At 46.7% G+C, this 27002-nt stretch overlaps 2 protein-coding genes across 4 annotated transcripts in view; one reads left to right on the top strand and one right to left on the bottom strand.

Moving 5' to 3' along the window:
- The window catches only part of LOC135400514 (uncharacterized), a 374312-nt gene that overhangs the window by 22746 nt on the left and 324564 nt on the right, over positions 1-27002 (top strand). The window lies entirely within an intron of this gene.
- The window catches only part of LOC135400275 (uncharacterized), a 61045-nt gene continuing 38963 nt past the window's right edge, over positions 4921-27002 (bottom strand). For 2 of the 3 annotated variants that reach the window (XM_064632060.1, XM_064632062.1), the window contains 4 exons: positions 17176-17269; positions 15434-15480; positions 10404-10490; positions 4921-5062 (listed from right to left, as the gene is read on the bottom strand). In XM_064632060.1, coding sequence (XP_064488130.1) covers positions 5018-5062; positions 10404-10490; positions 15434-15480; positions 17176-17269 — 273 coding nt within the window. In that variant the 3' untranslated portion in view covers positions 4921-5017. The remainder of the gene's footprint in view (positions 5063-10403; positions 10491-15433; positions 15481-17175; positions 17270-27002) is intronic. The other variant, XM_064632061.1, reaches the window with a different exon arrangement.

Below are 27002 nucleotides of genomic sequence, written 5' to 3'. Positions count from 1 at the left end.
CGTGGCCGGCACAATGCTCGACGTGTAAACTTCATCGAATCTGCAACGTTCCGTCATTCGTCACCCAATAAATCAAGATCGAATCTACGACGTCGTTTCATGTCTCGCATCTCCAACACGCAGGCCTATATAAAGATATGCGCCGCAGTAAATATATGCCCCTCTTATTCCATAGACCTGTAGTTACTGTTCTTGGGAACGCAAGGACCCAACAATTTTACCACGCTCGCTCCATGTCAACGATGCGTATCTCAGAGCGGAGGATGAATCATCGAGGAGCTGCAGCAGCTTCCGGCCAGTGTGCACGTCGTGGTTCAACGCTGTGGGATTCACTATATGTCGTGAGCTGCCCCCTCGCTGGCAAACTCCCAATACCAACAACTATCAGACAAGTTCCAGACCTCTGAAGGAACTGAAATGGGGTTGTACACACTTGTACTGTATTGATTGCGTAACCCACGTCGCTTTTCGTTCACTGTCGTCTAGGGAATTTGATTGATTTTTAAAATAAAAAAATGGAGATGTGTGTCTCGAGCCACTCGGGACTGGCTACTCCAGGACGCGTTATTAAGGAAAGAAAGGGAAACTTCACAAAGCTCGACGCTTTGAAACGGAATGGAAACAGAATAAATGAGAACATCATCACCTAGCTTGGCACCAAAAGCGAAATCTCAATGCACAAAAACAAAGGGCGTCACAATGTGTCAGAGAGGTCCGTCGAGACGAGAAATTGCACAAGGGCGCGCATGGCAGGTATGAGCTGATTTGCTGGCCAGCACCCAAGAACCTTTTCGGTGGAGTATTGCCGATTATCCAGGCGGGACAGGGACGACACAAGGGTACAACGGTGTGCACTGTACCTCGGGCAGCCTTGTAGTATATGATCCACGTCCTCAACTACATCACACAGACCGCAGTTGGGGGACGGGACCATGCCGAGCTTAAACAAAAGTCGTCCACTGTATGACACGTTGAGGCGAAGCGTGTAGATGACCTACGTGATGGGTCGAGGAAGCGCTGACGGCATATAAAAACGGAGATCTGGGTCCACCTTACGCAGGAACGACGTAGAAGGGACACTTCTGCGCCAGTGTTCACTGCACATACGTCTCATAAGAGTGCCAAATGCTTGCTTCGCGTCCGCTTGGGTGAAATACGTAGGGAATTTAATACGTTTAGGGAATTCAATATAACCCACGAGCCTCGAACTTCAGCTGACGAAACATAGCATCCTAACTAGGACTCCCAGACAAGGTCTTTGTGGTTGGTGACCTCCGTGCGAGCTTCGAAACAACAGGGGTGATCAGCCATGTATGATTTCTCTAGTCCAGGTAAGCCAGGTTGAGATACCTGTCTCTGTTGCACTTGTTGCTTCATGGCTAGGCGGCGTCGAATTTTGCTATGTTACGTCGCCTACACTCTTACCGGAGTTACTTCCATTGTTACTTTTAGACCGTTGTTACGTGTATTTAGAAGTAACATCGGCTCAAAGGTAGAGGTAACACAGGAAATTGCGAATTTTAGAAGTAAATTGGGTCTCGAAGAGCTGGGGTAGAGGTAACCTGTGGGGAAAACCCCCGTCTTCTCCTGGTTACTTGTACGTGTTACTTGTAGTGGGAGTCCGTTACTTCTACGTCGTAATGCGTTCACAAACAATCACAGCCGCTTTTGATCGCTTTTGGTCGCTCATCTGGCAACAGTTTACAGTATCACACGAGAAAGGACACTACATCGCGTCTTCGTGTTTTGTCGGTTGCATCTTTTGAAATGTGACGCCTCTGTGGCTGACAAGTTAAATCACGCTCGTGGTTGTAGATGTGTTGTGAACTGCTTCCAAATGGTGTTTACAAACAAGGAATTCTGGGGTGTGCCGAGAGGCAGATGCAAAGAGTGCGAGGACTGCAAGAAATACATGGTGGAGTCCGGCAGTCGTCATCTAAAATATGAATACTGTGCGCACAGCCCGGTTTCACATAACAGGATACGTGAAATAGGTAAGTGCGTATTTCATCAGGATCGTTCTAAGAAGATTCGCTGTTGATTCCTGTCTTATGGCAAGTCATACATGATGTGCTGTCTGCGCACGTGTAAGCTGTTGGTCGCAGTGATAACGCTCGGCCTTAGCGCATTCTGCTTTCTCTTGCCAGCTTTGCTCTCTACATCGACTTTACTTTGTATCTCTCCGTGTCGCCTTCTTGTCCCAGCATCTTTCATACGCTGAAAAGTATACGATACCTATAGCACCATTTTGACATTGGGTTTTGTGTAATGAAATTTAACTACGAGCAAATTGTTTCCATTCAGCGTTGAAGAAGAGTGATAAGCGCTATAGTCTGTGTGTCGTAGCAATGACAAGGAAAAGAAACTGGATTTTTCGTAGTACATTGTTCTGAGAAGTATTTAGTTCTCTTATAGTGGGGTTATACTTTTCATTTCGTATTTTTCTGACGGACTTAATCTGTTTTGGTGTATGGGCTAATTACTAAAAAACTAAAGCCTAGTCGACTCACTAATGAAACGATGCGCGATATGTAGTTCCTCGTGAATAGGCAACTGATTGACTACTACTGTAATTTTATGATTGCGTTTCTTTATGCCCAGGTGTGTGTGTGTGTGGGCGATTACTATTTTCTTTACTTCTTGATACGGCTTGATTTTGACTTGTTCAGGGTCGTGTTGTCAATGACAGGTTATTTCGTCGTCTTACTGGCTGGTTGATGAATTGACTCAGTCATTTTCTGTCTGATTGCCTTTGTAAATTTCACTGACTTCGTGGTGAATGGGTCGACTGATTGCACGGTATGACTTGAGCCACTGTGATTGGTCTATGTGGTTAATTGACCGGAATGGTTGCCCACATTGATGCCTTAATTGGTTGTTATCAGTGGTTTGCTAGTACAACTGACCACCAGATAGCATCTCGCGAATTATACCAATGAAGAAAGTCAAGACAATCAATCAATCAATAACACCGACTAGTCAGTAAACTGTTAAAAAAATAAGAAATCGGTCACATCTGCTACTGAATTACATTCAGATGAATTTATCTACCAGGCAACCCAAATCACCATCCCGATGGGTCAGGCAGTGGAGGAGCGGGTGGGCTGGTGGTAATTATTATGTCAAGGGCCTGCAAACTAATGTCGACTCATTTCCCTCAGGTGGTGAAGAACATGTTCAGGACGTGAACGTCCAGCCACAGGAGGGAACAGGACATAGCTGTAACGTTTTCCATGGTATTTATTTTCTTACATAACGACCTGCCATCCACAAAATATTTTGCCATCTGTGTTTGTTGGAAGTTAACATTTCAGTACTCTCTTCTTTTTATGTGCATGTATCGCTGGCCTCACAATTATGCTGCATTACACCTTGCCTTGAGGATGTTCAATGTGAACTCCATACTGTGGCTGGTTTCATCACTGCCGCTGCATGTACAAATATGGAAGCTCTTGAATTGGAAAATCCCCCGTTTTCGGCAAACGACGCTACGATACCGAATACCGAGTCTTCCAACATATCAGGTATCTACATTTTTTGCATTCATTACTCGTGCTTGCACAAGTGTAATTAAGGTCTGCTTTTGCTAATAATGATGTACCCAAACAACGTAAGAATGATAAATAAGGAGTGCCCATTCCATTTTAGATATTTATGGTGGGGAAAGCGGCACCGTCCCCACAGCAACAAGCAAGAATGAGGACAAGGTCCATCTGCATGCAAGCCGCCCCTGCAATTTCACAACGCAATATTTCACGCGATTCTGTGAACACATCAAAGCCCCTTTGGAGCTGTGTTCATTATACATAGTCTCACATATGCCACCATATTGAGAAACGATATCTTCATTATCTTACGTTGCCAATGCTGCAATGCTGCAATTCATGATCTCTTCGTCAGCTGGACTCTCGCCCTTTCTCCCTATCGAAATTGCTTGGTCCCTGGCCCAATCCAGCCCAGCAACGCTCTGCGCTCAAAGCTCTTCTAACATTTCTGGACACCATCGGACTTCGATCGTTATTGTGAAGGGGCTCGCTACTTTATTCCCCCCATTCCACCCAGCAATGGGGTAGAGTATCGCCTGTTGCGATGAAACTCCCCACTCTCCAAGGTCGAAAATAAAGTTGTTGTTGTTGTTGCCAATGCTGGGTTGTGTTTTCCTGATATTCACAATAAAATACGTGCCCAGGAAAGCCCATGGTCATTGTATTCTGGTATGTCACCCGTGTCGTGTTTCGTGTGTGCCTGCATGCAATTTGCTGCATGCATGCACGGACGCGAGGAACGGGCGGGTGCAGCCCCGGAGCCCCGGGAACGGTGTTACTTCTAAATACACGATGCCTCTGGTTACTTTTAGAGAGGTAACCTCGGCAGAGGTAACGCTGTACCCATCTAGTGTACAGGTAACAATATTGTAATTTTTTTACCTTTACTAGAAGTAACCGGGCTAAGAGTGTATATGGGCCATGTCGTGAACTTCGAGGACACTAGGAACACTGCCTAGGACTTTTTCTTATGGAAACTTGTTCATGGCTTGCATCGATCACTCTGCACATAGTTTGTAGACGAGATTTTTATTCGCTGAACTGAAAAAAGAAAGAACCCAAACACCTTGGAATAACGGATCGATCCCTTGTCTAATTGCCGTCACCGAAGCATCTACATTCTATATTTTTCGACGGAACGTTTATAGTCCCCATTTGTTAGAAATAGTGAAACTATAAATAGTTTCTGAAACCCTTAAGGTAATACTGTAGTTACTTGTTTATCACGCATTTGGAACGTGAAATTTCTCATTATAAGGATGTGTATGAGCATCGCCCCCCCCCCCAAAAAAAAAAAGAAAAAGAGAAAAAGAAACAGAAGAACGTAGGTTGCGGGGTGAAGCAGTTATGTAATAAATGTACTCACAGGGACAACTTTACAAGTGAACAGCGTATTTATTGGAACCAAATCGTTACGCAATGTTCCGTAGAGGGTTTTCGACGTCACATCCTGAGTCATCGCGTCAGTTCGGCTATTTACATTTGTTAAAAGAACATTTCCCTCTAACAGATGGAATCTGCAACAGAAAACAAGATGGTCAAGGCAACTGCTAAATTTCTTAGGTTCATGTTTCTGTTGTAATCATGAGTAGAGTGAAAATCGATTTCGCATCGCGAATATGCACTTCGCGAAATTCCCTATCAAGAATTATTTACTAGTTGAAGAAGAAAACTGAAGCACACGTTTATTTGAATTTGAATGCCAAAAACATTTGTGTCAATCCAGCTAGCCCGAGCATCTGTTGCTTTGACAAGATTTATCAGACGAGGCACATATATCTGCACTTTTCAGAATGTTACCCGTCAACCAAGTTCTGTTTCTTTAAGAGATATTGGAAGCGTAGTGCTTCACATAATATTTTATACGCCTACTTCAAGTAACAAGCATTCAATAACTGCGCGTAGCTCGCTTAATCCATTTGTTCTACACTCTAAAAACAGAATATTCACCGCATAGCACGCTGTGCTCCAACCATTGCCAAGAATGATAAGGTTATCGCTTCTGATTCGAAGACAGAGAGGGGCATACGCCTTTTTGTGGCAATTTTCATATATGGAAATTGTCACAAAAAGGCGTACGCCCCCTCTCTCTCCTGAAACTTTGGGAAAGATGATATTCCGTGAAGCGCCGCCCTAGCACGTAACTGAGAATGCGTGACCAGGTGACTTCGGTCCGGTGGCCTTTCGTGAGTGCCGCTACCGAATAGGGAGTTTTAGTACATGGGACGAATTCGAAAACGATACGATAAAGGAAGTTATGAAATACAATGAGATGCTATTGTGATGTCATTCGTTCCAAAGAAAGAAGGCCACTGGCTTATCATTTTTTTCGGAATTGTTGTCGTGAACATCTTCCGACGCACTCAAACTCCGTACACTATTAAAAATGAACTTCGCCGCCATAGCACGCTCCTAACCAACCACCATCTCGGATGATATCGTTATTTGGCCTGATTTGTTAAAAACGGGAGGCGTACGCCTTTTATGTGACGATTATGGACGGACGAGGCTACGAATTTTGGAGAGTCTTCCCGTGAAAGAGCCTCTGGGATGTATAAGACACCATCCACCGCACAATTCCCATTTCTCCCGCACCGCAGCGTATGCAGAGGAATTAAGCAGGATGTGTTCGATAGTTTCGATTTGCTGACAATGTATGCAGTTTGCGTTGTCCAGAGAGCCAATCTTCAATAATTGTGATTTAGTGAAAGCGCTTCTTGTTCGCAACCTGAACAGCAGGGTTGGTGTATTGCGGGAAAGTCTTTTCAAAGGGAGATGAAGTCGATGATTTTCCTGGATGTCCCGGATCCCACACTCTTAAAAATGAACTTCACCGCATAGCACGCTCCTAGCCAACCATCATCCCGAATGATATCGTTATCTGGCCCGATTTGTAGAAAACGGGAGGCGTACGCCTTTTTTGTGACTCTTATGCTGTTCATAATTGTCACAAAAATGGCGTACGCCTCCTGTTTTCTACAAATCAGGGCAGATAACGATATCATTCAAGATGATGGTTGGCTAGGAGCGTGCTATGCGGTGAAGTTCATTTTTAAGCTGCTTGGGCCTTGCGCTCGCAGTGTGTATAAATAAATAAATAATGTTAAAAATGGTATGGGCGAATGATAGCACTTGATCGGCTATGATCCGTTTCCTCAGATGTTCACAACGGCGCTCCTGTAATTTTTGGAATGCGGAAAAATCGTCTCCGAAAAAAAAACGTCCCCCGGAAAAAAAACGTCCCCGGCGAAATTGTTCCCGGTGGGAACCTAGGTTAGAACCGGGACCTAGGTTAGTTTTGAGAAGTTAGCTTAGTTTGGGCTTGTTTTTGACCTTGATCGGCCTTCACTTCCTGTGTACGGTTTGGTAAACCAAGCCGAGACAAAAGGAGGTCCCCTGTCACTGGGGATTGTCGACTGAGATCTTTTGTCTGGGCTGTGTAATGTGAAAGAAAAAGAAAGGAAAACAGGAGGGATAGGAGTCTTTAAAATATGCTACTGAAGTTTCCGGGTAATAATACGCAGTCTATATGTTGCGACGGAAATTTTGAAAAGTATTTTGCATCAACGCCTTGACAATGGATATAGATATATGATAATAGTTACTTACCAGAAATGTAGATACCAAAGCGTCATTTTTGCATGAATAATAGAGGTATTATCAAAGTAAAGTACGTGTAGCCAAGTAAACTGCAACCGAGCAGCAGGAATAAAATACTGTTTTCGATTACTAGATTTTTCAGATCGGCATTGTAAGCGCGGTGTGCAGGCTATGTTTATAGCCTAATACACAGCCGCTAGTACATCCAGTTGAGAGCCTCCGAGATACCGACATCGCGGGAGAGCTTTTATAGCATATGAAGTAACTTTTCCGTGGACATCTCCTGATTTCTTTAATTGGCTATCGACTAGTGCTGGCAGCCTTCGTTTATAATACCATTTGTGCACGTATTGCCCATATTTCCATCCATACTATCCGATCACATTTGTACTTCGGCATATAGTAAGTATGCACAAGTACAACAATACGAAGAGCAACTAAAAAATTCCATTATCATCAGTACAGACGCCAGTGACTTGTGAAAACAATAAATACATATATGGCAACAAAATAAAAATAACAAAGTAGCCATACAGCAATAGGAGACAAGCAAAAAGACCTGAGTGTCCCGAATCGAACTGCGTACCCTTTCGTCCCTAAGTCCGACACTTTACGTCTCGACAAACAGCGCAGGGGAGCGTACGGCCTTAAACTCGCGACCTTAACCGTGCACAATGGGAGCAACGTTTCACAGTCGGAGGCGAACGGCGTGGTAAGGCGCGGCGAGCGTGGCGCCATCTAGGGTCGGGAAAATCGTGAATCGGAGTTGCTCCTCTACTGGTATGACCTCTTAGCTACAGTATGAAGGGAGGAGGAGGAGGAGTGTCGTTGGGAGGAACCCGAGAGGTCTGCCTGCCTGATTAGGCGGCATGTTTCTCGGGTAGGGAAAGGTGGTGGAGAGGAGGAGAGGAAAGGGTGAAGTGGAAGACCGAGCGGAATCCGCTCAGGGGGAGGATAGCTGCGTCCATGGGCCGACTTCAGGGGAACTGTGCCGGCATACGCCTATTACACATCTGAGGGAAACCCAGGAAAAACCCCAGACGGCACAGCCGGCCCGCGGATTCGAACCGCGGACCTCCCAGTCTCCAAGCGCACGCGTTACCGCTGCGCCACCGGAGCTGGTAGTATGAAGGGACTACAGAACAAGAAAGCATTTGAACAACTGAGTTTCTATATGACTATACCGTTGGTTAGGATAGTATTTGGACGTCAAACATACGTAACAAATGGTAAAAGCAGAAGTAAGGAAACTCTTCCAAATTCGAATGTTCCAGATGCCAAGCAGTCCTTCAAGGCTGTTACAGGGTTGGGAGACGATTTGGTATGTACCTGGTTAGGACACGACGTCTTGTATGTGTGCGGGATAGACCGGATTAGTTTGAGATAGCTTTGCACACGTACATTTTGTTCCAGGTCCAAAGTGCCTGAGGCGTGCCTCAGGGCTCCAGTTTTGGTCCTTCACTCTTTTTAATGTTCATCAATGATTTAAAGTATATATTACAGTACTCTAATATTCTTCTGTCTGGGGATGATTTTAAGCTGTTTCGTTGTATTCGTTCAGATGAAGACTCCGCTTTACTGCAAAAGGATGTTGATCGTGTGAGTCCATGATGTTCTACAAACTGTTTGTCTATCAGTGCTGCGAAGACCAAGGTGTTGAGGTTCAGCAGGAAACGTCACGATATAGATTACGATTATACGGTGGGAGGCATACATATTGAAAATACACCTCTTATTCGTGACCTCGGTGTTATCATGGATCCTATCCTGCCCTTTAACACACATGTATATAACATCGTTAGCTGATCTCTGCGGATGCTAGGACTAATCACACGCGCAACACGTGGCTTTGTTAATCCAGCGCCATTTCTCAAGCTTTTTCAGACCCACGTACGCAATAAGCTCGAATTCTGTAGTGCTGTGTGGAACAGCATCGTCAAAGGCGATTCCGACAGCATGAACGTGTGCACCGCAAATTCATAAGAATTGTGCATGATAGACACTATGGCACAAGCGTGTTCTATGATTAGGACGATATTTTAGATAGGGTTGGGTTAACACTGTAATCTGACCGGAGACTCAAGTTGGCCTTTAGATTTTTTGAGGGGGCTTTGAAGGCCGCTAGTGACTGCTCCGAATTACTTTTATCGGTTAAATTCTCATGTTTGGGACGTACCCGATCTCGGGAATTATTTTAAGTTGACCTGTAGAATGCTAGTTCTCCTATCTCTCGCTTACAAGGTCAGTATAGTGTGCATGCCAAAGATCATGATTTTTTTCTTTTTCTTTATAATTTGCGGAGACGGTGACGTTGTGTCTGACATATATGCTATGTAAAAAAAAGCTTTAAAGATTTTATTCTGTTTGCATGTACATATTGTGCACCGCTTCTTAGGCCATGGCTGTTGGCCGGCACGGGTGAATAAAACCCGTTCGACCCAATTAAAGGGTGGAATTGTCAGCTACCTATGCGCAGATTCATTCACTCATTAAAAATCCGAGATGGGACCCATCTTTCTCAGTGTGCTTTCAGCAACCAGAGCACCCGTCATCTTCGTGTTCAGTCACAATACGCTGCAATCATTTACAATGTCTTACAACCTCTAGCACTTTTGCAGATCGACATTTTTTAAAATGCTCCGGGGAATTATAGCTTTCTCAGTAAACGCATTCTGTTATTTTTGTTGCTCTATAAGTTGCGTTTCTAACACTTCACCCACATCACTAGAAGATACACCAAACTCGCGCCAGTGGCCAGTCAGGCCATGGTCATCGTGGCTGATGTGGCGTAGTATCAGTATCAAACCGTTTGTTGAACACAATATTCACCCACAAATTACAACGCAGTAGTAATAACAGATATCAGATTGTCCTCTGCAGAGGATATTTTGTCGAATATGGGTGCGAATATTGGCTCAAAACGGTTCGGTGACATTGGGCCCAGACCTCCTTGCAAATGTCAGCCCAACACCTCTAAACGAAAGCGGTCAGATATACGATTCCGATATCTGCGTGACATTGCCAAATGGTGCAAAATTATGTCGGCAGATATCGGCAATGTCTTCCCGATAAGTTTCGCCGGCTGTTTCCAGCATCGCCCCGACATTTACCCCATGAAGTGTGTTACCTCGGAAGAAATTTACGTTTCTCTTCGTATGCACGCAGGGCAGCCCCTGCATTGTGTCTTACTGGCGGACTGAGGCGCTTATAATGTCTAACGATTCAAGAAGGCTTTGCGAACGCATTCCTTCACCTTACCAGGCACGGGTGAAGATCCGGACGGTTTACAATTCGAGTGGGAGGCTCCATGCAGCGGTACACGCACCCGAAAACTCCCTCGCTGTTCTGCACATGAAAGAGAGAGAGAGAGAGCTGTGACTTGGTAAGCATGATCACCATCGAGATACAGTGCTAGTAGTACAATCTGCTGTCGAGTACCGGGGCGGCCAGCTGTAGGTGAAACGCCCCCCCCCCCCCCCCCCGCATGGAGCGCTTTTCCCACGATTTCACGATTCTGTGACCTCGGAAAAACTAGTTTTCCAACGCGCGCGGAGTGTGTATGCCGGAGTCTGTCGACTATAGATATTCGTGCTCGTTTGGTCTTTTCTTCTTTTTTCTTTTTTTCAAGAAGTGGACAGCCCAATGCTGCAGGCAAAGTTGTGTGTGAGTAGCTCGCATAAACATTGTGGAGAATGTTCCCCACACTAAAATTACTTCTACATTTCAATGGTATCTGGAATAAATGAACGCAGAAACCGTGGTAAACAGCATCGGCACATTCCAGAAACGCTTGTTGTCGACGAATTTGGCAACATTGGCGCGCATTTCTCCTTCTGTACGGCAGGTCCCCCAAGGTCGCCATTTTCCCATGTATTTGTTCCTATCCCGATGCGTGCAATGCCGGAGGCCGCCCTTAGATACCCCATTGTTACCAGACGTTGGCTTGCGTGGATTGTAGCGCGCTAAAGATCCAGTTCAAGCACAATCCAAGCCAGGCCAAGTCACCGAAGGAGAAATGGACGACTGCAGCGCCTGCGGCGCCTGGTACGACAGGTACGCTATGTGATGCACGCAGCCGTGCACTAGATCCTTCCGATCGCTCAACACGTTTAAAAACGGGACCAAAAAGTGAAACACGACAGAGAAAGTTGTTATACGCGTCTTATTTGGACATATAAAGACTAGATTCATTCGCAAAAACAACAAAAACATTTTGCCGCTAAACTTAGCGCGCTGAAGTGATCCGGAACGGCAACAGTGGGGTATCTAGTGGCGGCCTTCTTCGTTGCACGCTTTTCCGAGGTGAGTTTGGGGGACCTGCTGTACGGGTCCCATGAACGTTCTGGGTGGTCGTCTCGCGGGTGTTTCTTCGCCGCGCTTGCAAGACCACGCCATGTGTGGGTCGCTTGAATGCTGAGAAAACGTTCCATGTGTTTCAGGCTGTAGAGGCGTTCGGCAAACAGCCGCAAGATCTAGACTACCCCTCGCCAACCGCTGACTCCTCACCACCGCAAAAAGTGAAAGGTATAAGGAATCATTGCGAACAGTATCAAAGCCTATCAAATCATGCCACTCACTCCGAAATCAGAGGACCGGAAACAAAGCGACCAATACAAAAGGCCTATCACAGTACATACAGACATACATTCCAATCGAAGATGAGATTTTTAAGCAATGCAATGACCATCAAAATTACAATTTTTATGGTAGCACGTCTAAGCTTGTTGTGTGTGACTGCCATCTCTTTCTCCAAAGCTCGAAAAGCAATCAACGCACATTATGCGGACCTTCTGATATTAGTTCTTGCAAATAAATTTAGCACAAACACAATAAAGCACAGAGATTGCAGCACCAAAGCGTCCAGAATCCATGCCACTCAAAAAAAAAAAAAAAGAAGGAAAAGTCCACTGCAGCTACATAGCTTCCTGGCCAATCTTCTTCTTCTTCTTCGTCTTTCTCCGTATTAATGGGCGTAATCTGCTCCTGTCTGAAACTTTTTCCTCATCAGAAGGATAGAAGTTCCCCTCTTTGTCGAAACCGAAGAAGGGTTAAATGAACAATTAGAGTAACCTCTTCTGGTGCCCAGACTAAGGCTTTTCACATTACAGAGATCACCAATTTAATTACCCGATAAGATGTCCGCCTTGAAACGTCGTGTAGTAAGGCAAATGTGAATCGGTAATATCGGTTTATTATTGTTTAGAAACTCGAGAGCTGAACGCAGAAAGGATGTGATAACTTATGATTACACACTTGAGCATAGTGGTTATACGTGAACTAAATTCTGCGGAACAAGATTGAAAAGTTGCGGCACCAGGATTAAACTCGATGGTATAAGGATTGAATGAGGTGGCTTCAAGATTAAACACCATGGTATCCACCAAAATCCACCACAAGTGGATGTAGGAGGGATAAAAACGACGGGAAAACCGAAGATATGTGAAAATGAAATATGGTGTCATGTGTAGATGTTTGTATTTCTGAAGGGCGTGGAACAGCCGAATCATCATGAACATTTTCCTTCTGAACAGCATGGGGGGGGATATGTTTATTACAGATAAAGGAAAGGGGGAAAGCATGATTGTGTAGGATAAAGTGGGGCTACTTGAAGACGGGGGCAAGTTGAGGACAGTTTCAGTTTCTCGCGTGGCATTTTCTTAGCAATATTTTTTTTCTCGTCTGTGACACCAGGGTGAGCACAGTCCTTGTCTGGGCTTTAAAGTAACGTGTTGACGTTCTGCACGTGGCCTTTTAGAAAGACGCCAGACGCTGTTTTGCAGATGTGGTCGACGTAAGAAGGGCCTTTTTTGTCCCATCTGTAACTTTCGCGAGCATTGACTTCCAGTTTGCTCACTTCTGCTCCTTACCCATTTTCAATGGACGCTTTCGGGACCTCTATTTTAACAGGGAACTGGCCGGGCCTTCAGCGAAAACTATTCCAGTAAAAGCGCTCTTTCAGATGGCTGTACGGCTGTCAATTACGCCTTTATTCGCCAGACTCACACACAGGGTGGCTCCCGTGGCCTTCTGGCTACAGTCATGGCATTCCAGCCTAGACTGGGACGTTACCGGAATGTACCGAATTTGGGCGCTGGTTGTGCTGTCTGGGTGTTTCCCCTGGGTTTTCCTCAGAGGGCTTTAGGAAAAAAATGGTCGGCACAGTTCCCTGTCAACAGACACTCGGTATGCCTTGTTTCTCATTTGCGTAATCTTTTGGCGTTTTTATCAGCTCCTTTGTCACCATTTTAGTTTCGAATTCTTTGCTGTATTGATCTCTCTTTCATTTCGAGGACCTCTGCTTGATAACGCGGTCCGCCCCCGGGTGGGCCGTGTCTCTGAACAAGTGTCCTATAAAACGGTCGTAAACGGCAGTATCGCTTGCGGTGTTGCTCCCGAGAAGATTTTTCTTAAAATCCATGGTAGAGGCTAGCTCCAATAGCCACAACGAGATAAAAGACGGCGGTACTTTCATTTTCCGAAACACACGGACGCGGACCGCGCATGAGCCCATGGGGAAACGCCTTTGTTCCACGTATGTGTCGTGACATGGCTGCTAGTGCAACTTTGTTCAACTCACTCGCGTAAAGCCTTCGCCTTCTCCGCTGAGTCTTGACTAAGGCTGCCCTCGCGCAAATGAAAGGCATTTTGGAACCCTCACACCGGACACGACGGCAGGAGGATTCCGCCGGTAATCCTCAACAGTGGAACTCCGAGCTGGATTGCACACCTCATCGTTACCAAACATCTTCTGTTCACGACTTGAATCGACACCGAGCTGCGGTCCGGAGGACGTTCCGTTACATCATATGCCACACCTTCGGAGACACCATCCCACATCGAAGTCTCTTTTCAACAACAGATACCAACAAGGACGTGTTCTTAAAACCTGCTCCGATCAGCTCGCCTACCTATAGCGTCAAACGACAGGGCACACAACTGCTCTAAGGCATGCGCCAGCTGAAGGACTATCGCCGACACACAAGGGCTTCAACAACGCAAGTTAAGCTATTTTGAAGCGACTGTCCGGATCTCGGGAGGGTATTCGGATTGTGACTGCTTTCGATTGTGCTCCACCGGTAGATGGTCAAAGCCTCCCCGTTTTAGGAAGGAATTAAATCGTACGGGTAATCCATATCCGGTTTCTCCGTAACGTCACCTCTGTTCCCGACGTCACCGTTGTTCCCGAGTCACCATTCTGCAAGACGACACAACAACAATGTGACGACGGCTTGTATTACACCTGCATTTCAGATGAGTTTTTCTTTGAAACAATCCAGAAAACAGGAATGCGCGTTGAAGGGGGGAGGGGGGGGGGTAACGGCAGGATAGGCTCGCCGTTGTTGGCCACACAGAAATGGGCGTCGTCACGACTATAGCAAAAAAAAAAAAAAAGAAAGAAAAAGAACGCAAAGCAAAACAAAACAAAACACAGAGGAAGGAAGGACTGATGGAGGTTGAAGGATGGGGATGCGGTGAGGGGCACGAGTTCATCGGGGAGAGTAGAGTATTAGATGGGTCGATGAGCAAGGCCTGTCTTCAGCAGGAAGAGAATGAGGTTTCTTGCTTTGGCGGAACGTTCGGCAGAAGAACCAGCGGGGTAGAGGATGTCCGCTAGCATGCCCGAGGTGGAGCGAGGGAGATGGGCTTCGCGCGCAGAATGGTATGTTCGGCAGTCTCGCAGGATGTGTTCGATTGTTTCGGGTTGTTGACAGTGGCCACAGCTGGCGTCACCCCTAGAGCCGATCTTGAACAGCTGAGAGTTGAAGTTTCGATTGCAGAATTACGCTGTGCAAATCAGCCGCTCATCAGAGGCGCAGAACCATGGAAGTACGAATACTAAGGAGACCGAGTGTCGTAATATTAAGGGAAATTCTACCCTCATCATTACCTCCTCGCACGAAGCCTAACATATTAACATTGCGTAACGTTGCATAACACATTGCATAACATTGGTGTTATATCTGTGCCGTGTTGAGCAACACTCTAAGCACTATGCAACACTATAAGTGCTGCACTACTGGGTCAGAGGAGAAAAACGAGTGGCTGAATTCGGCGTTTTAAATTTAAACGATTATTATGATTAATTTATTTATTAAACATTAAAATAAACGTTTTGAAGAATTTGTATCGCTCATTGCATTGTGCTCTGCGTGTGGGCATAAAAAAAAGAGAGGATAAGAGATTCATAGCGCTCTTTGTGTGTTCGTCACTCGCTCAGGAATCCTGCGCTCGTGTTCTTTTTCCAGCTATCCCAACTGCAGGATGCGATACAAAATTGATATACTCACATACAACATATCCGCTCCACGTTTGCATAACTCTACTGTACGCATATCTGTAATGAAACATTGGCGCTCGTTGAGTGGATGCTTTGATGCCTCATCAGTTCAAGGCCCAATGTGGGACCGCGAGAGAAATTACGGGCCCCGGGGTCGGGTCATGCCCGGCCACCCTCCTCACATTTCGATAGGAGGAGGAGGATAACATAGTCTAGGTATTTCTTCTTCATTTGATCACGACGGGCCTTGGGTCGTGCGAGCCCCTGAGGTGGCCGGGCTCCAGGGCGCCGTCGCCGGCCGCTCTCCCTCTCGGCGGCCCTGGGTCCAAACCTCCCACTCATGGAATGAAGATGAGGGCATGTGAAAACACTGATATCACGGATATTATCGAAGACGCAAGCTTTAAGCCTATGCAAAGGCGGATAATGTGTACATGCTTTTGTGTGTGTGTTTTTTTTTCTATAATCGAACTCAAACTCAGTGTACTTGTTTTTTGTTTTGTTTTTTTCGATTGAAAGGAAATGAGGGCAGCGTGTATGCGGAGAAAAGGGTGCAGTGGAGGCAGGGGGAACACACTCGGTTCCTGCTATTAGGAACTTGTTTCGTCTGTGGAACAGCATATCCCTTCGACACCGAAGCAGTTAGAACCGTTACCTGTGCGCTCCCCTAATCACTAACCCGGAGCACTCCTTTTCAGTCAGTTCCTTCATAGACATGTTGTACACCAGGTTAGGGCTGGATAGGCCTATCTGGCCTATCCAGCCCTAACCTGGTGTACAAAGACTGAAATGCGGGACACGTGACAGAGGAACGCCGCCCGCTGTGACTTAGACAGTTCTCCTGGAGCTTGCCGTAGATGTTCCTGAGCCATACCAGTAGGGTGTCGAATGAATTGAACAAAGACATATGTCATACGTCATACGTCAAACTGCCGTTCCCTCAGGAGTGCTCTCTAATACCCCCCTTCCTTAGAGAAAACGGGTACTATACACGTCTAGTCTGGTAGCTTAAGCGAATTGGAGAGTCCTGCTTGGTTCTAATACAAAAAGAAGGGTCAGGTGTCTGAGTTTAATTCGATTACACACACAAACATAATTGAAGTAAGAAATTGGTTGGAGTATTAGATCACCATCAATAAACTGGCTCCGTTAGGGATATCCAGTTGCTCGATGAAAGTAATGGATCGACTTCGGACGTCCACAGGACAAAGCGTCCTAGGACTACCTCTGTGGAGCATTGCCTCCCATGATGAAGCATCCCGTTCATAGTCGCCGGACTAACCTGTTATTACTGTGTCTAAAGTGTATAATAGTTGTTGTAACAGTAGCTACCATTCCGTACAGCTGGTCAGTGGTTAAACAGGCAGTCCACCTAAACATGGTTTGATTGCAAAAGAACAGCGGTTTATACAGATTTCTGCTAATATCGAGGGAACGCTTTGAAAGGAACGCGGTGCAATGGTACCCTGTAGTATCACTCTAGCGGGTCTGGCTCCTAGATGAGGGTCTAGAAGCTATATCGTCGCCTGGGAACATGTGGAAGTAGGACGCTGGGGAGCTTCGGGGATATGTTAGACTGTGTCACGTATTGAATGCATGTAAGGGTGAGGCACAGCGAGACCACAAGTTGAACGCATGAGAGTGAGACAGAGACAGCTTAAGAGGATTGGTGAGCGTGAGGACGACAAAAGGTCAACGGCTACGCAGTCGATTTCACAAAAGTATTTGAGCAAGCACTGACAAAATACCTACCTACGGCTCGCAGATTAGCCGTACGGATGGCGAGTGTCGCCTCATCCAAACATATTCCATTGTAGCACCTGCCTTTCCTGGCGTTGTCCATATTCTGCACAATGAATAATACAAAGTGGATTAACTGTAGGGTAGTGTTCTAGGGACAAAAAAAGTGGCAACATGGAAGAACAAGTGTCATTACAGGAGCAAGTCCGTAACATTTAACGTGGCTACGAACTGTGTTCCATTCATCAATCACTCTATCAGAGGCCACCATGCACAGTATTTTCACTATAGGTTTAGGTTTAGGTTGTGCCTTGTCCCCTTTGAGTCGGGGCAGTTTCCCTGTGGGGATCCACCGGCACTAAAATAAAAAGAAGAAAAAAAAATACAAATGATTTAGAGTCTCCGTGCGCTAACCAGACGGCGCGGCGAAAACTTGACACACGCGGCACTTGCGGAGAAAATCGGTATGACTGAGCTGACTGCTGTCGTGTGTTGCGCAATAGCGAACGCTGCAGCTAGCATCAAATTCAGATGCGGCTTCCGACCTCCTAAAGAAGCAGGGTTTCTCTCTCTCTCTCTTTTTTTTGTTTACTTACAACTGTAGAACTGTAGCTCAAGGAAGGCTTTATGAGTCATGACACGTTTCTGAAGTTGAAGATGTCTTCGAACACCCGGGAGGGGACAGTGCGGTAATAGCAACATGCTTTTCATCAACTAGTCTTCCCGTTTCAGGTTCATGCATATCTCAGACGTAGGTTTTGTGGTTTTCGACATTTTCCGAACAATGTCGAAAAACACCCCCGAGAAATGTTTTACATTCGGCATATTCCGAAAAAGCGGACCGCTATGCCAGATGTGAGTATGATCATGTACACTTGCATATATTACAACAAAGGATAGGTTTTCCTTGTTTGCCTGTTTTGTACTGACGATAAACGCCATTCTTCATTTAGTATTTCACTTTTGCTAGTTGGTTGTTTTCCTCATTCACAAAATAGGCATTGCTTCGCGTGCAATGAAATATACGCCCGTTTTCGGACATCCTGTCCGTCCCGATGGAGCATAGCTGCTTAAAGAATCCGATTTTTACTAAACCATATAAATATCGATAAACACCCCATGAATTTGCTTGAAAGTAAATGCCAAAAACAACAAACCCTACGTATAATGAAGGGACACTGCGAGTGTAAAGCGGGAGGGGCCGGCAAGTGTAAACACGGTGCGGCACTGGCGATATTCCTCAACCGGCACGAATTTGCGTCTCTCACCGAGTTGCCTCAGTAGCGGGGATAAATCCCAATTTCCAAAGGAAGGGAAGACTAAGAGGAGCCTTATTGTTTTCAACACCAGTTATTTTCTCCTACGATGAAACTGGTGTGCAAACATTATGCACAGCAGATGACGTTTGTACAGAAGTTTTACCTCGATGCTTTTGATGCAACAGTAGTATATTGTCAGCTCAAGAAGCCGGCAAGTCACACAGTCATCTGGACGCCATTAATTAGCAATTAGAGCTAATTGGGACCCCCCATAGTAATCAGAACCCTCCAGGGAGTCATTACACTAATTGGGGAGCATCTAAGACGTGTCCAGACCACTGTGTGAGTTGCCGGCTACTTGAGCTGATAAAAAATAAAAAATAGGTAGAAAATAAAATAAAAAGATAGAAATAGAGTGGAGAGAAACAATTTATTCGAAAATCAATGATGCCGTGGCGAAGAAACGGCTCCGGGGTGACCAGCGCTTGTTGACATCAGGTAGTTGAAGAGATCGACGACAGGTGGCCACTTAGTTGTAAGGCATCACACCAAATGGCGCCACCATCATAGCTCTACGTGAGAAAGACAGAACAAGATACAAGCGGTGGGTAAAAAATGGCAACACTGCTGAACAAGTCTAGGCATGCGAGAGAAAAGGTCTAACCGCTACTGCTAAACAGAAAAGAGTACACATCGGGGAAAAGGCAATCGCTTAGGCCTACCCACAGCACCTCAACACTATACACCTAACACAAGGCAGGAACTGCTAAACAACAGGCTTGGTCACTGCTGAACAAGTCTAAACATGCGCGAAAAGGCTTAACACGAGCGCGGCCAAACATCGACAAATCACTCGTTGGTCACCGCTAAACACGGCAATCATGCGAGAAAAGGAGCGCGGCAAATCACTCACCTTTTCCCCCGCGGCGACTGCTCATCAGCCAGGCAGAAACTGAGCGAGCACAGGTCTGCTCTCCGCGACAGCCAGCCAGAAACTGAGCGAGTGTCGGGACTGCGGAGCACCCGAGCACACATCTGCTCTCCGCGACAGCCATGCAGAAACTGACTGAGGCGACGCGCCGCGGCAGCTACGCATGCGCGCGCGCTCCTAGCGCCCTCTGCTCCACCCGACCGCGCATGCGCGCGCGCGCTCCTAGCGGCGATGGGTGGCTTCTGAGTTTCGGTTTCACTCTCCTTTCTTGCGCGCGCGTTTATCTGTATAAAGGCACCGCGCTCGTGTCATCACTACGTGAAGATGTTCAGCTACCACTCGTTGCAAAATTGTTCCCGCACCCACGCTTCTTGGGAAGAAGTGGAGAAGGAATGTTTCAACAGTGAAAGGCCCCGCAACGAGCTCGTCATCATTGGTTTTCGCTACGTGATAGACATGGTAGGCTTTGGCAATATAGGAGAGATCTCGCCGGGGCCGCTGCGGGAGATGGTGCGTCGGATTTATGCCCGTTACAAGAACGTCTGCATAACGGTTCCAGACGGACCCCTGGAACTGATGAGTGAATTTGTGAGTCTGGCCAACGCAGAATTCAACTACATCGCTGCAGACATCGTGGGCCTTCTCGCTCGTGCCATCGCTCATATTAAGCACGCCCTGCGGAAGCAGCGACATTTGCAAGCAGTCTACATCGTGAACTTTGTCATTGATTTATTGAAATACCGCTTAGTCATTGACATGCAACACATTAAACAGTCCGAATAACGTTGACGAGACTCTGTGTTTGCTTTCACTGAAACATGTTTATTGAATACAAACAAAGGAGTTGGACGGTAGATGCCTACACCCTTCCTAACTTGTCTGATCTAACGAACATTACGAGATGATCAGACGTGCCAGAAAAGGGGAATCTTAATCGCAGCGTCGTCATTGCGCGGGTCACGGTACCAGCACGATGAGGAATGGTCATTCTTTTCGTACACCCATTCCGCTACCACACTGCCACGATGACCCGTGCTTCTCCAGTCTGAGGGAGAGAGAAAGAGAGAGAAGCATGTCTCCGACTAGAACTTTTATTCTCGATTACATGCGCGTGCAGCTCTTTGTTCCACGGTTACTCGATGCCTGACGACGACGAGGGGGTGAAGTTAAATAACAGTTCAAATGGCGATGATCCGAGACCCTCGTGGCGCTGGTTGTTTGCTTGAAATGTGGACATCTTGAGATAATCGCTCCACCTGTTTACGTCATCTCTGATGTTTTTGCGAAGTACTGGAAGGATTTTTCCGTTGGCCCGTTCGACAAGACCATTAGTTGCTGGGCGTCAGGTGCGTACGGCACTGTAAGAGTGTGTTTGATGTAACGATCTGCAAAATACTTTGCTGAATTTTTTTATGTTAGCACGTTGTCGTTGTCCGTTATTATCTCTTGAGGCGTACCGAAAGTGCGCACTATGTCTTCCTTGATGAAGTTCAACACGTGTTCGGTTGATTTCTTGATCACAGGTCGTGTGAGAATGAACCTTGTGGTCAAGTCGACTGTGGAGGTAAAATACTTGTTGTCGTCCTCGGTATTTATAGGTCCAATGTGATCCAAGGCAATTTTCTCAAAGGGCGTCCTTGGGGGTGTTCGAGGGTGCAGTGTCCTCGGTTGCGTGCCGGTAGAGTGGTTGTACACTTGACATGTCTTACAGCCTCTCACTTATGCTGTGATGTCGTGATGCATTTTTGGCCAGTGGTATTTCTTCTGGATCTTTGATTTTGTACGTGTGCTGTCTCCATGGCCATCGTTGTCATGATAGCAGTGCATCACTGTTGACAGCAGGGATTTCGGTACTTCGGTCGTTAGCTGCTGTTTCTCTCCTCTGCTGTCCACATGCATTAGAGTCCCGTTAGCTAATTTGTATTTTTGACTCGTCTTATTGTTCGGTTCAGTGCACTCTAGTTCGGTAATGATCTTTGCCAGTTCAGGATCACAGCTCTGGGCATCACAAAGACGCGAGTCAGCTGCATATAAAACGTACACTGCGTTGCACTCCAGAGGATTTCTTGACAGTGTGTCTGCTACAGTATTTGTTTCACCTGCAACGTGGTGGATAGTGAGGTTGTATTCAGACAAGTCCAGTATTAATCTTGCAAACCTCCTGTTGGGGTGCTTCTGGGACATGAGATGAGTGACAGCCCAATTGTCGCAGTAGAGATCAAAATGCTGCAGGCCTTGGAGGTACGTGTGAAACTTGTCAGTTACTGCCCAGTAGACAGCAATAGCCTGCAGGTCTGTGGAGTGCTTGTGACGTTCATTCTCAGGAACCTTTTTACTGGCATATTCCACGACTTTAACGGCATCACCGTGTCTCTGCATGAGGACTGCGCCGAAGGCTGTATATGAAGCATCAACGTGTACTTCAGTAGGAAGGTTGGCGTCGAAGGTTGGCAAGATGGGAGCTTGTGTGAGTCGCTCCTTCAAGGTGTTCATAGCTTCTTCACACTGCGGTGACCATTGCAGAATTGCATTTTTTTCGTCAGTTCTGTTAGAGGACGTGCTATCTTGGCATAGTCCTTCATGTACCGTCTGTAATGTGATGCCAGTCCTAGGAAGGATCTCACATCCGTCTTGTTTTGTGGGATGCCATAGTTCATGATCGCTGCGGTTCGTTTGGGGTCCGGTTGAACACTTTTCTTCGAAATGACTGTCTCGAGAAAGCTTACTTCTGCCACTGCAAAGATGCACTTTTTTATGTCCACTCGAAGACCCATATTACACAAAGCTTGGAGAGTTTTCTCTAGGAGCTGGAGGTGGTCCTCTATAGTGTCCGTAAAAATGCACACGTAATCCATGTACACGATAATGTGTCCTTCATCTACCAGATGTTGTAGTCCCCTGTCCATTATGCTCTGCATTGTAGCTGGAGCTGTACATGATCTGAATAGCATTCGCAATGGTTCGAAGTGTCTGTCCTCAGTCACAAACGCTGCCTTTGGAATGTCCTCTTCGCGGAGACGGACATTAAGGAAGGCTTTCTTTACGTCAAGCTTTGTGAAAATAGACGAGTCGGACACCTTCCGAATGATTGTGTCGATACGGGGCATTGGGTATGCCTCTTTTGCGGTTTTTGCATTCAAAAATCTATAGCCGACGCAAAGGCGTTTTGGTGTGGATTCTTGGTGCTGTTGTTCGACGACGATCACAGGAGATGCATATGCAGACTTCGAACGCCGAATTATGCCTTTCCTCAACCAGTTTTCAGTTTCTTCTCTGATGAACTTTTTGTTCGCATCGCTTGCAGAATACGGTTGCATGCGGACGGGCTTTGTGTCGATCAGGTCGATGCAGTGCTCCACGTCAGGGCATAGTCCCAGGTCACTGTCTGGCTTGGTAAGACACTTTTATGCGACAAAAGGATGTCCTTTAGTTGCGTTGTTGGTGAGCACACCGACGTTGTTGAGGCTAGCAATGGTTTCTTCCAGTTGTCCTGGTGACTTTAAAGGGACGGTCTCGTACAGCCGGGGCGATTCCGAAACTTAGCCAAAACTAGTTTCACGAGTACTGTACACATACAACCGTCAAAGTTTCATTCGGAACATCCAAGTCGTTTTCGAGGAATTTGTCGAAACGTGCCGTAAGAGCAGACGACGAAAGCTGCGCCTCTCTCATGCATGCGTCACGTATGACGTCGGCCTGCGGGTGCGTCGTCGTTGTCATGGTAATTGTAGCTTTCAGAAGCACCTTGGTTTGAGTAATCCCCTTTGCTCTCGAAATGGGGACACTCAGGCATATACCTCCGCGAGCGGAGAATGTAGTCCGAGCATTGACTGTCGGGTCTTCCATAATGTGGCGCACAATCGGATACGTGGAAGCTAAGTCACGTGTTTTCTTTCTGCGAATATTTAATGCGGTTTTTAAATAAACACGTTCTCTTTCTCCATGTACGTTGTCAGCGACACTTCATTTCGAAGCATGATCAGTGTACAACGGGGAGTGTAATGGAAGCGCGCGTAATATATTTTTGGTCGGAGCTGTAATGCGACCGTGCGCGCCGATGGCCAGCGACTTCAGATTTGTGATTGTGGATGGGGTTGTTCTGCGACTTTTAACTTGTTTCTGAGGATTAACATAGTTGTTCTGAACCACCATGCTTGCCACTACTTAGAATGCGCGTTTTTCACCTGAGAACTGAAAGAAAATGTACGAGAGTTGCCGCGGTGCCCAGTAAGTTCTGAAAGTCGTCTGCTCACGCCGATGCACTAGCACGCGCAAAAGCAGACGATTTCTGTATCCTATCACGGACTTACCCGCAGGGCGACGTGGCCGTTCGTATTGTTGCCAACACAGATCGCGGCGTGCTCTACAATCTTTATCAATTTAATTCGTTTATTTAATAACTGTGGCGTGTTTTGTCGGGTAAATTAGCAGTATTCCATTTTCAACAAAGGGCAATTGAATGGTACACTTTATGAAAGGGGCAGGGGGTACCGCAACACTGGAGAACGGACTCGGGCCTTGTATGCATTCGAGAATCTCTATTGTTTGAGGCATGGCTCTTGCCTCCGTCTTTCTGGCATCATCGTGGGCTATTTCGTTTGTGACAGACTTGTCGGTTAGGGTATCTGTTTTTCGTTTCGGTATCCACTCAATCTCGTGGGTCCCACTATGGAACCGTTCGACGTAGTCGAACTTGATAATTTTCCGCCAGTCGAGCCCGATAATCACAGCGTAAGACAAGTCCCTGATGACTCTCTCCTGGATAGTCCCTGTTGCTCTGCCAACACGAATAGTAGCTTGCGTCGCTCCAATGGGGAGACTGGTGTCACCAAACGGACCTTTCAAGACGATGTGTGGCTCTGAGACAACTTCAAAGTTGTGCGACCTTGCGAACGTTTCCGAGATGAGGGTAGGAGTTGAGCCAGTGTCCCATAAAGCTGTCGTTTCAACGCCGTTGACCACGGTTGGGACTAAAATTGTGTCATTCGTCTCGGATGTACTTGCAGACACTACAGTGTTTATACGTCTTTCCGTTTCTTGGCTTGTCATGCCATTGGCTGCAGGTGTGCAGTTTTGTCTCCGTTGAGCTGCCGCCGCTTTCTCCTCTTCAGTGCAGTCTCTGGCCCGGTGCCCTTGTCCAAGGCATCTGGCACAGGTGTTGCTAGGCAAGCGGGGTCTTGGCATATGTGCGCTCCGCTGGGCGTCCTGGCGTGCACCGAAATGTTGCCTTGCAGTGTTGACGGTATTAGGACTAAGTACGTGGGAAAGTGATCTGTCAGTTTGTCGCACGTATTGAAGGAAATCAGAGATGGAGTTCTGGCGAAGGTCGTAAAATGCAGTGAGTATTGGCTTGTGCGTTGCTAAGGTGACTCCGTCGATCAACCAATCCACAATGTCGTGGTCGCTCAGTCTGTAATTTCCGCGGCGAATACGTTGAAGGCGGGCATACATATAGTCTACCATTGATTCGTCGTGTCTCTGGTTTCTTGAGTTAACCAGGTCAACCCACTGTCTGAACAGGAGAGGTTTGTCGAACTCTGCCTTCAGTGCTTGCACCCAATCATCCCAGTTGTCTATCTTCGTTCCCTCGGTTTTCTGCCACATCGCCGCGCGACCGCGCAGTCTTGATATCGCTGCACCGTGCGTTGCCGTGTCGTTCCCCGCCGACCGTTCCCAAAGAGACGTTACCGCAGAAATCCACTCTGAAAAGTTGTCGTGGTCGTTGTCAGAGTACAGTGGAATCGTTCAAGCTAGGTCGGGCATGGTTGTGATTTGTATCGGCATTGTCCATTGGCGTACGTTCACGTTAGCCTGCTGCACAAGGACTTGAGCGATCATTTCCATCGTTTTCGTTAGTGCCGAGAGTTCACTTGACGGTTGCGGTTCTCCCGGGAACGGTTGAAACTTTGCCGGCAGCGTCTCGGGAGGCCGCGCCATCTTGATTTCCGCTGCGTCCATCATGTTCGTCGAACCGTGGTTGCCGTTTAGATATCGAAAGTCTCGTTGTGGGGTGTCCCACAAGTTGAATGCGCCCAGTTGAGTTGAAAAGTTCGTACCGTAGGGGTGTTGCTCAAAGGATGGGAGTACCGATGATCCATAGCGAGCATGGCTTCCCGCGTTCGTTACACGTGTTTCGTTACAAAAACCAGCCGTTGTCGGCGTGACGGCTGTCGTGGCTACGCTGTTGCCCGTGAGTTCGAAGATGGTCCTCGTCGCCATGTTAGCGATCGCACGCAAAGCACGAGCGTGCATTTATTCGTAAAGCTACATAGTACAAAGCAAAACTTCAAAATAGCGTCCGTCCCCAACGCTTGACTCCAGAAAAAAAAAAAAGGTGCCTCTCCTCCCCTCGTCTCCAGATGGCGCCCGTTCCGTCGCAGCTTCATTCCTCTTCTCTAGATGGCGCCAGCTGCTCTATGCTGCTTACAGTATTCATATGTACAAAAGTGACAGAGTCCTAAAAATGCTCAATTCGACGTGAGATTCAGTCACGAAGTTGCAGCCACGCCGAGCATGCTTATCCGATGATGTTTACTCGTTGTAGAAGACAATAACGAAGTTGTCCGAAAGAAATGTTGGTATAACGTTAGCTTCGTGAGCTCGGCTGTGCATTCTTCCAGCTCGCCTGCCACCCTACCCAGGTGGAAAATATCTGCAAGTGGAACCACTTGCAAGTTGTTTATGAAACAAATACCCCTTTGAGAAACCACTTGGAAATTGTCCACTTTAAAATCCACTTGGAAGCCGTTCCACTTTGGAAATCACACAATAAACCATAAAAAAGCCCATGGACGTCCTCATCTGGTCCAGACGTCCTCGTCCAAGTTAAACTTCATTATGGCATCCATAGGTAGTGTCACAGAGGCTGTCAATTGCATGATATCCTGAGGATTGTATTTTGACATTCTGCTCTGGACGTAATGTGGTTCTAAGGTGGGGGTGAGTGTCATTTCAGTGAAATTAGATATGGATGATACCAGGCACGTGCCCGATACAAGATTTTTCAGTTTAAATTGACAAAAATTATTGTGTACAGTTTGCTATTTTTGCGTCTTGGGCCGCGATGACTGCATGCCAACACGAACTACCGCGTCCTTGCCTGTTCACCATGCCACCAGCCAGCGCTGTCTGTCGCGCATGCGCAGTTTTGTTCGGTTCGCTTTGGCTGTAACGGACGTTTCTCATCGCCGCGAGTGGTACGCATGATCTCGAGCGTATTATTGTTCCGGTAAGTTTGCAGCTATTAGAGGGTTTGTACTGTCGTTCCCAGTTTGTGCTGTCGTTCTACAACCCGTCTAAGAAAGAGCCTGTAAGGGGAAATGTTTCTGCCAACCCCCAGCAGACCAATCCGGCTCGTTTGAAATGTCATTTGAGGACGCGGCCCTGGATCTGAAGCCAAAATCGCTCTTCGCCATCAGGATTTTTGCCGTGTCAGGTGTGTAATCAATATAACTGTGAAATAATATGTTCGGCTGTGCCATGCATTGTCATTGTAGATTTCACTCCATTTTCAGGCAATCTGAACAACGACAGGGAGATGGAACGCAAGATAAAACCGTGAGCGACTTTGTGCAGACGGTGTGTATATGTCTTGACACCTACTGCACATGGCTATGCTGTCATTGTGTTTTCTGAAAAGACATTTCTTG

This window comes from Ornithodoros turicata, chromosome 7, assembly GCF_037126465.1.
Source record: "Ornithodoros turicata isolate Travis chromosome 7, ASM3712646v1, whole genome shotgun sequence".
Taxonomy (NCBI): Eukaryota; Metazoa; Arthropoda; class Arachnida; order Ixodida; family Argasidae; genus Ornithodoros; species Ornithodoros turicata.
Note: the sequence above shows the minus strand (reverse complement) of the source record. Positions and strands in the feature narration are given on the sequence as shown.